General features: G+C 36.0%; 1 protein-coding gene across 3 annotated transcripts in view; it reads right to left on the bottom strand.

Annotated features, from left to right (window-relative positions):
* LOC122809198 (alpha-tectorin-like) overlaps positions 1–12,781 on the bottom strand; it is a 919,437-nt gene that overhangs the window by 437,670 nt on the left and 468,986 nt on the right. For all 3 annotated transcript variants that reach the window (XM_044080503.1, XM_044080505.1, XM_044080506.1), the window contains one exon: positions 254–821. In XM_044080503.1, the coding sequence (XP_043936438.1) occupies positions 254–821 (568 nt within the window). The remainder of the gene's footprint in view (positions 1–253; positions 822–12,781) is intronic.

The following is a 12,781-nucleotide window of genomic DNA, read 5'->3' as shown; positions in this document are numbered from 1 at the left end:
AGGACCATGACTGTAATGAGATAAAGTGATTGATTGGAATAAAATTGGTGGTGTTTCATGCTGTTATACTACACATTTTACAAGACTGAAGCTAACAAACAGATCCTAATCAATGGCTTTGTCAAAAGTTAAATTCCATTATGGCAAGAAAAGCTGTATGCAAAAATTATTAGCAGATATCATCATATGGAGTGCAATTTACTAGGATAAAAACAAATTAATATGCATGTAGCATTATTAAAATATTACTTACCACAAGACGTTTGATTTCTCCAGCTTAGCACAGTTATATTTCCTGCTTGGCAAGCAGCTACGTATGCCTGAATTGACTGGCATAAGATGGCATTATCATTTCCAGAAAGGCAGACATCATAGATGCAGTTTTGAACAAATGGTTCGGGGTCAACATCTGAGTGACATAGTGTAAATGGCCCCTGGGTATCCTTTATAATGCCACAGCTGGAAGCTGCTTTGGCTATTTGATCCTTTGTGCAAACAGGACATGATTCATGGCAACCATTATTGCAGCCAGGTCTGCTGTTATCCTGGGTTTTCCAATCTGAAGCAAAGTGAAATGCATTGCTTTCTACAGACCCTAACCGCAGAGTGAAATCATCTGATGTTTGTCCATTGAAGTTGCCACACAAGCCACAGGTTCTGCCTCTATATTCAGGAGCAATCATTACAGAAAGAATGGAATTCATATCATAAGTGACAGTCAGACCAAATTCGGTTCTCAAAACTATATACACTCCATTCCAGTTAATACCCATTTGAGTCTGATTGAAGTACAAAGGGAGATTGACAACTTTTCCATTCACCTGTCAAAGAGATTAAATGCAATAGTTAGGAAGTAACACAGTAAACAATGTTAAATTTCACAAATCCTGAACTCTTACTAGATATCTTTATTTATATCCACTTTCTTAGTTTTGTCAGTTGACAGGAACTGTCAAAATCTTTTTTTCACATCCAAAATAATTCAAAACGTAGCCTTCCCTAACAGTTCCACAAGCTCATCTAGCCAGGTACAGTGTAACTTAAGGAAATCATTATAATACAGTTTCAGAACAAAGACAGCAGGGGTATTTCAAACATTAGTTGACATTTCAATGAACCTGCTTTCAATATTTTCTATATCTCCTGTCTATCTGCTTATATTTGGGCTTTGAGTACTCTATAGGGTCTCAGAATGTCTGTCTATCCTGGTATTGTTTATATGTATTACTTAAAGAGGGTTTTGAAATGGTGGTATCTACTACTACAAATCTGGGGCAGACAATATCTGAGCTGTAACTAGGGTAGAGGAAAGGGGGTGGCTGCCTAGGGTGCAAAGATTTAGGGAGCAGGATCAGCAGGTGCTTCTGGTGAGGAAGTGCAATACCAGCAGTATTGTTTTTGAATGTCAATAATCTATTTGCAGTCATGGCTGAAGTGCTGGTGCACTCAGTGGGTACAGAGTTAACTGTAGCAGATTGATATATTTGTATCAAGTAGATGACTACAGTTTCAGAAGAACAGAGCTTTATCTATATTGTTTTCAACTTTGAGAAGATTTGTTTTCTATGAAAAGGAGTGGGCTCAAAGCTGAGCCCTAATGTACATTCATGCACACTGAACCTCCCGAATATGAGTACTACTCATACTTGCAACACTGGGTCTTTATGCAAAGCCTGCACTCATTTTGCCTGTGTTTCTGGGATTTGCAGCCATATTTTATGATTTCTTTAAGTCTAGGAAGGCTAAGTTGGACTCTTTTTATCTCATCTCCAAATTCTTTTCCACCCTCTGTCTCATTGTACACCTTGGGTGAGTTGTACTGTATCCAGATCTGATCTCTCATCTTACTTTCTGTCTGTCAATCACCATTACCAGCACTTTCAAGCAGTGTAACAGGAGTTTGATACCACTCTACTGTCCGCACTTGTGAATGTCCCTTTAGTTCTTGTGTTCTGGCACTAGAATGCTTATTCTCTGCTCATCTGGTATATACAAATGCCCTTCTCTTCATACCATGAGAACTATCCTCATGAGGCATTTTTATCTTACTGCACCCAACATCTTGATCATATCTACTGTCACTGCATTTCAACCTGCCCCTTTCCCTGATTTCATTTTTTTCTTATTGAAGTTCTTACTACTTCAACACATTTGTGTCTTTTAAAATCCTGTTTTTTTAATTGTTATGATATTGTTTAAACTTTTATACCAGCTATGGTGTTACTACTGATTTCTTACAGTAACATTTGTTTCAGTGGCACCACTATACCCTGACCGTACACATTCCCCTTTTCGAGTGTGGCTCAGTGCAGTTACTACAACTGCTACAACTCCACCTTTGCTTGCTTTGAAGGATCCAGTCAAGTTGGTATTTTCCTAAGAATTGGACTGAGGTTGATGCTATCAATATATTGCTTGCTGCATAGTTTAATGCTGATAATAGTTTAATGAATTATTATTTGAACTTGATAAACAAACTATAGGCTTGAAAATTCTGCTTATTGATGTTAATTGTTTATTACCTGTGTCTTTACTAGCAATAAATAATTTCCAAGCATGCATTGTGATCAATGGTTGTGTGAGTCTTAATCAACCTACTTCTAGGACTAGGAGCACTGAGATTTAAAAGAAGAGTTAGGAGCTAAGCCTCAACACTGGTGTTTTGCATATGAAACTGTGTGCAATCAGTGTTCCAAGTATATATATATGCAAATACCCCCCCCCCCCCGATCATAAATGCTTCACAAAGGTAAGAGCATCTGCATAAAGGCTGGTCACAATAGTGTAACGATGGGATTCCAACAGACGCCTGTAGATTTTTTAGACTATTTTGGTATGGCTACATAGACACTGATTGCTCCCACTGCAGCTACATGGTATCTAAAGCATGTTTTTTGAAAGTATTGGTTTCAAGACATATGTTAAATTATTTGTCCAATGCATTTGCATTTATCTTGTCAGATAATCGTCAGCAAGCTGTGGAACACACTTGCATATCTCTAGAACTAAAACAATACATTAGTAGTTGTCACTCAGATGTATTATCGCTAAGTATTGAACTGACTGTAAAATATAGGATATCAAACTGATTGCTTTATGCTTCAGGGTGGTGCATTACCCCCACACTGCTTAATACTTTAATACACTAACTCTGAGATCTCTGGGTCTTGGAAAAATTGAATTATTTGCAGTAGATCTTTAGACATAAAATAAACAAATCTCAAACTTGTGATCCCGCATGAGAGTCAGTCACAAATTACTCATAACTAAGCCTGATGGCCTGTGCATTCATTCTGCCCAACTGTCATGTTCAAATGGAAATATGCATTTAATATTATTGAATACTTAGATGTTTTACATACTAATGGGACATTCATCTGAGTGCATATATTTATTTATTTATTTTTATTTTATTTACTTTACATTTGTTAACCGGGATAGTCTGACTGGACAGAGGTCCATTTACAGCAGAGGCCCGGGGAGAAGAGCTCCACAGTTTAGTAACAATACTTAACATCTTCAGACTAAAGACAAACAAACACATTCATACATTATATCTGGGAGAACATTAAGAGTACAGAAGCCCAGATAAGCAAATGTACAAATTCTCTATTATTATTATCTCCTCGAGGGCCTGGGGAGAAAAATCTCCATAGTTTAGCAACAGCAATTAAAATATGAAGGACAATAAACAAGCCAACATTTTTCATATGTCAGTGAACACATTAAATATACAGTAGACTTGAAATGTATAATTACAAATACCCTAGTGTTAATTGGTTGTCAAGTTAACGGGCATCAAACAGTCAAGATGATGAAAAAGCGAAGAGTCTGGTAAAGGATAGCGGGGGAAATGCAGTGGTAAATTATGTTATACATGGACATATACAGTTTTTAGTAAGGTGGCGTTTGAGTAAGTGTTTGAAGTTTGGGTAGAAGATACAGAAGTAATAGAAGCAGGAAGGCTGTTCCAGGCCTTTGCTGTGGTGTGGGATAATAGTACCCTACATATACATATACTCATATATATATATATATATATATATCTATATATATATATATATATATATATATATATATATATATACATATATATATTTATGGTTCTACTTGAAAACATCGAAATTCTAAACCATCAAAATTCATAATGTTGTCAAGGGGAAGAAAAAGGTAAGTAAACAAGGGAAAAAGCTAGTGTTTCTGCAGGGCAGCAAGGTGCCCTGCACACTGTGTCTGTGAATATGCCATCTCTGTGATGGCACTGCAGACAGGGTACGGGAAATCTCCCGTTTAGTGCTTCTGCATATAGCGCTAAAACAGAGATTTCTCTTTACCTCACTGTAGTGCGATCTCAGAGTTGGTATATTAAAGTTGTGGGGATGTGCAGGGGGCTAAAGCCCCCTTGCATAAAATAGTTTTAGAGTTTTTAGTTTTTTTCTCCTTTGAATCTTCGATGGTTTGAAACTTGATGTTCTGGTCTCGATGATCAGAATTTCAAAGTTTCAAGCTTTCGATGATTTCAAGTGGAACTATGTATATATATATATATATATATATGTATGTGTTTTTATATATATATATATATATATATATATATATATATATATATATATATATATATATATATATATATATATATGTGTGTGTGCGTGTGTGTATGTGTATATATATATATATATATATATATATATATATATATATATATATTCATGTATTTATATGTATATATTCTAAGAGGCTAGCTCCTTAGAGCCATTTGGAATATGCCTGAAATAACCACTGTGCTAAAGGAATTGTACAGTAAAAATATATATATTTTTCAGAAAGTGGGAGGGGGGTGACCTTACATTCTTTTTTAATCTCAAATAGTATTTGGTGCCTTTCCCTGATCTGGTAGCGCCCCTCACCTCTAAGTTCAGGAGCAAAAACAAAATGATTGTCCTGTACTTGGGAATGGAAGTAGTAGCACTCTTTCTTACAAAAAAAAAAGTAGCAATCAAATTACTACATCTGTAGTCTGTAGCTTGATGTATTTTATTTCATGCATAAAGTGTAAAGAGCTTTAGCTCTGAGAGCAAATGCACTCTGGCATTCATTTCTGAATGCTGATAGTGCACTACTGACCAACTGTGCTCTTCTGATTGCACCTCTAACATCTTGCACCCAGTTCACCTGCACCCTTCATCCCATCCTATCTATGGCTTTATGGCTTTGACAAGTGTTAGAAAAATATATATATTCACATATATGCTGCCTAGAAAATATATATTTACATATATGCTGCCTAGAAAAATATATGTTTACATATGAAATATATATTTACATACATGCTGCTTAAGAAAATGTGTATTCAAACATTTAGATATATATATATAAGTTGTGTGGTCAGATATATAGAGAAATGTGTGCTTTAGACAGGAATAAATGTGCTCAAATCTATATAGGGAACAAAGGTTGAAAAATAGTATGTAATGCATTTAATTCTGTTTTACTAGAATAGTAGTAGAAATAAACTCGCATATTATTGCTTGAAGCATAAGCTGCAGTGTAATCAGAAATTTGGCCTTGGCAGTGTTCAAGCGCAGCCTGGCTCATGTCTTTCAAGTAAAGATTATTTTGCAAAGTTAGAAAATAATAAATCTGTCTGCATGTGTATCCTTTCCTGCTTCCACCAGAAGAATGGCCTTGTGCGCACTATCAGAGATAGTGTCCAGCTGGAAAGGGACAAAGAAATGTATTAAAGAGACATTCATCCATTGTATTCGAGCTAATCTAAGAGCCTTGGATTGGCTACATCCTCGGAAGGACATTGTGACTGACCAGGTGCTTGCAAGGCTGTAACATTCTCATGGGAAAAAGATTTTTGAAAAACACCATCTCAGCACTTTTTCATAAGTTACTATGATGTAAAGACCCTGTCACTGACCACGTCAGTGAGGTGGGCAAAAGCTGATAATAAACTGTATAAAAAGTCGTATGTTACACCAATAAAGCAGACAAAATTCTGTACAAGTTTGTGTATGGTTTTTTGCCTCCTAATGTACATTAGAGTATAAGATACTTGAGTTCTCCTGCATTACTGTTTGTTATTGACTGACATTGTTTTTGAATGCCAGATGATTTTTACAGTCTGACTCTAACAAATTTATTTAACATTTTGGTCCTTCGGACTGGAATTCCCTTGGTAAGCTGCAGGTCACAGAGTGCATGAGTGGTGATAAATCTGCGCAGGAGAAGCTGCCGAAAAAAATGGTTCTTCTTAAAGTGAAAAGACCTCCGACTGAATTGTTGTGTGTAAAGAGGCTGTCCACTTTCTGATCTGTGGCTGAAAAGCGGAAGACTGGGCCCCAAGGAAAAAGACAGTCAAAGCAGGAGGCTCAGGTAAGAAGAATTTCCCTCTTTGTCTTTGTTTTAGATCAGGGACCAGGTTACACTGTGCTATTGCTAAGGTTTGTGATAGCAGGGAGAGAGAGTCAAAGTATTGTATCTTGAGTCATAGATCAGGGAATAACAAAGCAAAGTAAACAGTCATTCTAGACACTACTGTGGATATGGGGAAATAAGATACCACGTGGTACAAGAGAAGGGTTACGTAACAGTCTTTTTAAGACATGGGAAATCAGTGCACTAAGAGATCACGAGATCCGCCCCTAACGGATAATGTGAAGCATATGCAATTGCAGTAAGCAGATAATGTGAGATATTTTTTAAAATGTGTTAACAACTATAAATTTGATAGTAAACTAGATAAACTTTCACTAGTTAAACTCCTTAAACAAGCTTTAATCTGATGCAGGGCGTCAGGCAAAAGAAAAACAGCACCAACTAGGCATACCTCAAGCACATAGGTAGATTGAGGAAGCAAATTGTAAAAAAAAAAAAAAAACAGAAGCTTAAAAAATTCTGAAACATTTTTAGACAACAGAGTGAAAGGTCTAACAGACAGAATCTCTAAAAAATGAAAACTTAGAGCAGACTGGACTTGCATTAATTAATGCATACAACAGGAAAATGAGACAGTAGATGGATATTATGCTAGATCATTAAAATGCTTAAAACAACAATTAAAAAATACATTTTTAAAAGGTTGCATTGCCTCTGTTAGTAGTTTTATTACAAGGCATATGATAAATCACTGAACAAGCAGGCTGTAAGCCTTACTTGAGTATGCTAGACGTACTGAAAGACACTTTAATAGTAAAAAAAAAAAAGGCACAAGTCTTCACTGCTGAAGACGGAGCTGAAGTATTTGTATTACAGTCAGGTAAAAAGGGCATCTAGCTAGGGACTATAAACAAAATAAGAAAGCAATGACAGAAGATAAAGGAAATGTGGACTGACTATATGATAGTGATAATAACCAAAAATCATCAGGAAAGGTTAATAAACAAAAAGAAAATGTGAATGTAGTAGAGGGAATAGAAAAAGTACAAACAGATGTAGAGGATAAAAATGAAAATAAAATTTTAAATTTAGCATTGTTGAGCCTGGAGCTCTACCTAGCAAATACAAAACCAGAAGTAACACTTCTGGTGAAGGAAAAAAAGGTCAAATTCCTGTGTGACTCAGGAGCGTCACGGACTTTGATACACCCCTCCAAGTTACCAAAACATTCTGAATCACCTAATTATATATTAGTAAAAGCAGCAAATGGACAGCTATACAGGGAACCACTTTTCCATAATATAGCAATAACTGACCCTGTTTCAGGTATGACTCAGAAAAGTAAAATTGTAGTTTCTGCAAAAATATCCAGTAAACTTACTGGGAAGAGACCTTGTGCAAATATTTGGCATAGCAGTAGTTCCTACCATGCAGGGTATGGAAGCACAAAGACAAATGGATGCTCTTGTGGTGTGATCAGAGGGTGAAGCCTATTATTGGTACAGCCAGGACCTAGTTATGATTGGTCCAGGGGCAGTAACCAAAGAACTGATAAACGTAGCCATCAGTAAGGTACCCTCCCTTGACACTGATCAGCAGCACTTGTTACATTGTACTCCATACTACTGTAGCACACCAGGACCTGATAAGGAATATAAGTAAAAATCCTGCTGACAAATTAATATTACAAACTTTATGCTGGGATACTGAGAAAAACAGTGTAGTAAGCTGTTCATTACCTCAGGAGTTCATAAGATTGTATAAGTCCAATAGACTGCCACATGTCAGCTTGACAAAAAACAAAAGTGTTAAATGGGCAGACTTAGAAAAAAAAGGTAACAAAATGGGAAAACAGACTGATTTAAAAATGTCAGGACAAGGGATATAAAAACAAAACTGAATTGGTTGACACAGACACATACAGCTGTACACTTGCAATCTAGTAAGGACAGCTGATTAACATTTTTATTAAAAGAAAAAGAAGAGGCCTTGTGTAAAATTCCAACAACTCTGTGGTCAACAGGCAAGTTAAATGTAGGGCTTATTCAAGCAGCAGGACCAGTTACAATTACCCCAAAGTCAGCTTTTAGACCACAGAAAAGACAATACATTTTGGAAAAGAATGCAAAAGTAAAAATTAAGCCTATAATAAGCAGCATTACTCAAAAAAGGAGTACTGGTAGAATCTCCTGATTCACCATGTGATACACCCTTATTTCCTGTTAAAAAGCAAACGGGAATGGCAGATGGTACAAGATTTATAAGCTGTAAATAATGCAGTAATACCTAGAGCACCCACGGTGCCAGACCCACATACCTTGTTAAATGATTTAAAGCCACAACAAAAGTATTTTACTGTGGTAGATATAAGCAATGCTTTCTTTTCAATACCTATACATCCTGATAGTCAATATTGGTTTGCATTTACATTTCAGGGTAAAAGGTATACATATACTCGACTACCACAGGAATATTGTGAGAGCCCAATAATATTTGCACAAAAATGGCTAGCAACCTGGCAGGGTCTACCCCACCAGAAAGTAGCCAAATTTTACTTTATGTAAATGACATCTTGCTAACAGCACCCAGCAGCAGTGCAGGGTGAATACAGTAGCATTGTTAAAATTTTTAGTAATACAAGGACACAAAGTAAACAAAAGTAAGTTACAACTTTGGAAAAAAAACACAGGTTAGATACCTGGGATATGTGATATTCAATAAAGGTAAAATACTAGATAAGGGGAAAGAAAAAAGAAAAAAAAACAGCAATTTTGCAAGCACCCAAACCAACAACTAAAAAAGAAATAATGTCTTCTCTTAGGTACAACTAATTTTTGTTGGAACTGGGTACCAAATTATTTTACAATGGAAAACAAAAGCAAAAATGGCTTTCTGCAGGTTAAAGCAGTTAATAGCTTCTTCATTAGTTTTAAGACTTCCAAGTTATCACAAACGTTTTTTTTTAGACCATAGATTGTAAGCAATGGTACATGACATCAGTATTAAAGCAACAACATGGGGATAAGCAATGCCCCATAAGCTTACTATTCATCACAGTTAGACCCAGTGGTGCAACCTTTGCCTCACTGTGTACAAGCAGTAGTTGCAGCAGCAATGGCAGTGCAGGCTTCAGCCTCAGTGGTGTTATTCCACCCTCTCACATTAAAAATGCCTCATGCAGTTGCAATAATTCTGCTACAAGAAAAAGTTGCATACCTTTCTCCTGCTAAACATCTTTCATGTATGACCATACTGCTGAGTCAACCTCATATAAACAGTTAGCTTTACCTAGACAAGATCTTACAAATATGCCCTTGAATAATGCTGAGGTGACATATTACGTGAATGGCTCATGCAGAAGGGGTCCTACAGAGAAAAATCTGGTGGGGTATGCAGTAGTTACAAACACTAAAAATCTAGAAGCACAAACTTTGCCACACAACTTGTATGCTCAAGCAGCAGAACTGGTAGTTTTGACAGGAGCATGTATTTTAGTAAAAGGCAAAAGTAAACATATATACTGATAATCAGTATGCTTTTTCTACAGTGCATGTGTTTGCACAACAATAAAGAAAATAGAGGGATGATTACATCCAGTGAAAAACCTATTAATCATGCGCAATTTATTTTGGAGCTATTAAAATCTATTCAGTTGCCTACCAAAGTAGCTATTTGTAAATGTGTAGCTCATACAAAACAACAGGATAAAATTTCAAAGGTAATGCACGAGCTGATGCAGCTGCAAAGCAAGCAGCCTCAGACTCAAAAACTTTATTTTTAAATAAAAAATTACAACCCTTTGAAATTTTAAATTTAGACATGTTAAAAACAATGCAAATGCTTACTACAAAAGCAAAAAAACAAAACTGGGTAAAACAAGGTGCAATTTTTGAGAATGGACTGTACATTTCCAAAGGAAAAAAAAAAAAAAAAAAAAAAAAAACAATATTACCGTCTAATTTATTTAAATACGCAGCTTTGTTGAGCCATGGGCAGAGCCATGTCTCAACAGGGGGGATGGTACAGTTAGTAAATAAAATATTCCAAACATATGGATACATAAATTATACAATAAAATTTTGTGCAGCTTGTCATACTTGTAACAAGCACCATGCACAAGGAGCATTTAAAAACAAGCAAGGGAGTTTCCCTACACCACCATATCCATTCCATACTATTTGTATGGACTTCATAGAGTTGAATAAATGTGAAGGAAAGAAATACTGTTTAGTGATCATAGATATGTTTTCAAAATGGGTAGAAGCTTTTCCAACCAGGAATCCAAATGCAGCAACAGTGGCAAAGGCCCTAGTAAAGGAAATAATTCCTAGATTTGGCATACCGGAAAGAATCTATAGTGGCAATGGGACACATTTGTCAATCAGACAATTCAACAACTTGGGAGATTTTTGGGATTTCCTTAAGGAATCACTGTGCTTACCACCCACAGTCAGCAGGACTGGTGGAGAGGTACAATGGGATTTTAAAAAAACAAGTTAAGGAAGTTGATGAGTGAGACTCAGAAAAATTGGATTTGCTGTTTACCTCTAGCATTGCTGAGCATGAAAACAGTAACAAATGTAAAGGGTTTGATCCCCTTTGAAGTAGTACTTGGAAGGGCATATTATGTGCCTCAGTAAAAGCTCTCATGCCTGCAGAGCTGGAGGCTGACAGTTCACTAGCTAATTATATAAAGAAACTGTTAATAAATAAATCTGTTTTGCAGTTTAACTCTTTTTCAGACAAAAGAATTTTCAGCTGAATAAGAACTTTGTGACTGATACACAAGGGCAAAATGGCCAAGAGTAAAGCAAACAAAAAGCAGAGCAACCCAAGAACTATTGCATAATTATTTTGTTAACTGTGCATTTGTTGACTATAAGTGTGACAATTTTTCTCTTATTGTGGTTTTTCCCTGCACTCAACCACACAAGTGAAAGTGAGAAGACGTGATAAACTGTTTATAGACTAGCATCCAAACTTTAACACATACCTGACCATGAAGCTTGTGCATACAGAAACTATGCACATTTCAAATTGCTGGGTTTGTACAGCTATACCAACAGCATATAAAAGACTGTAATGTCCACTGTCCCTCTGGGGATAAAATGAGACTTTGGAAAGTTTTTTTATACAGAAACTGTGAGATCACAGGACAAAATTGCTTTATTTTTACCTGTCACACAAAAAGGAGTTGTATGTTTCTACAAAAGTAATACCCTCCAGGTGGGCTGGAGTAATGGTAATATAACAATGTCTTATAAATGTTACATTAAAGTCAAAAGTGGGGGTACTGTTTGTAATACTAACCATGATTCATATCTGAGTTCAATAAAAACTACATTAAATGCAGTATGTGACAATCCAGTCTTAACTAAGCAATTGTCTATTAAGAATAGAAAAATGTTTCATGCAGGGATAACACGTATTAGTACCAAAGTAATGATTTTATTTGTGGGAAAAAGGCATATAAATGGTTACCTGAGAATTGGTCCGGCAGTTGTTTTTTGGGTTATCTGGTTTCAGCAATAAGACATACTGCAGAATTACCTTTGGGTAAGATACGAAACGTAAGGAAAACAGCTCGAAAATCTGAAGGTCTAGTGAAAAAAAAAACCTGTGAATCCAGTTGGTAAAATCGAAGCTGGTTGAAAAGGCCATAATTCAGTGAAAGACAAAAGTAAATTGACTCATATGAACTTGGGCAACAGTGTTATATCCAGGGCAGGAATACCACCAGCCTATGGAGCAGTCAAATCGATCTGGGAGCTGAAAAAGCTGTCAAAAAGTCATGAGCAATGCAACTTTTTCCACCCTAGAATTGGTGACTAATAAACTGAATGCAATAAAAACTGTTGTGCTACAAAATCGAATGGCTCTTTACTTCACCCTAGCGGCAAGAGGTGGTACACGAAGAAAAATGCTGTGCGTACATTCCAGACAACCAACATGAAATCAATGACCACCTAGAGGTAATTCAGCAAGTATCAGCAATGACTAAACCAGGCCCAAACCCACTGACGGACTTTTTCCAAAATCTGTTTGGGGGGGTGGGGTTCCATCCTATTAAACATTTAATTGCTATTTGTGTGGGTATACTCCTAATAGGAGCATGTGTTTACTGTAAAATTCCCTGCATAAAAAGATTAATCAAAAATTTGTTGATATATCTGCTACTGAAACTTTTTACCAAAGTGTTGAAATTAAAAGATTAATTTCAAATGATGCTTTTTCTGAAATATAAAACCAATGACTAACTTAGCTAAAAGTCCTTGAAAGGAAAAGGCTAAGAAATGAAATGATACTGTTTATGTTTCAAATAGAATGAAATGCATTAACAGGAGGGAGAATGTTAGAAAAATATATATATCCACATATATGCTGCCTAGAAAATATA

This window comes from Protopterus annectens, chromosome 8.part0, assembly GCF_019279795.1.
Source record: "Protopterus annectens isolate FY-2018-M chromosome 8.part0, PAN1.0, whole genome shotgun sequence".
Lineage (NCBI taxonomy): Eukaryota > Metazoa > Chordata > Ceratodontiformes > Protopteridae > Protopterus > Protopterus annectens.
The sequence above is the reverse complement of the archived record's forward strand: the minus strand, read 5'-3'. Positions and strand labels throughout refer to the sequence as shown.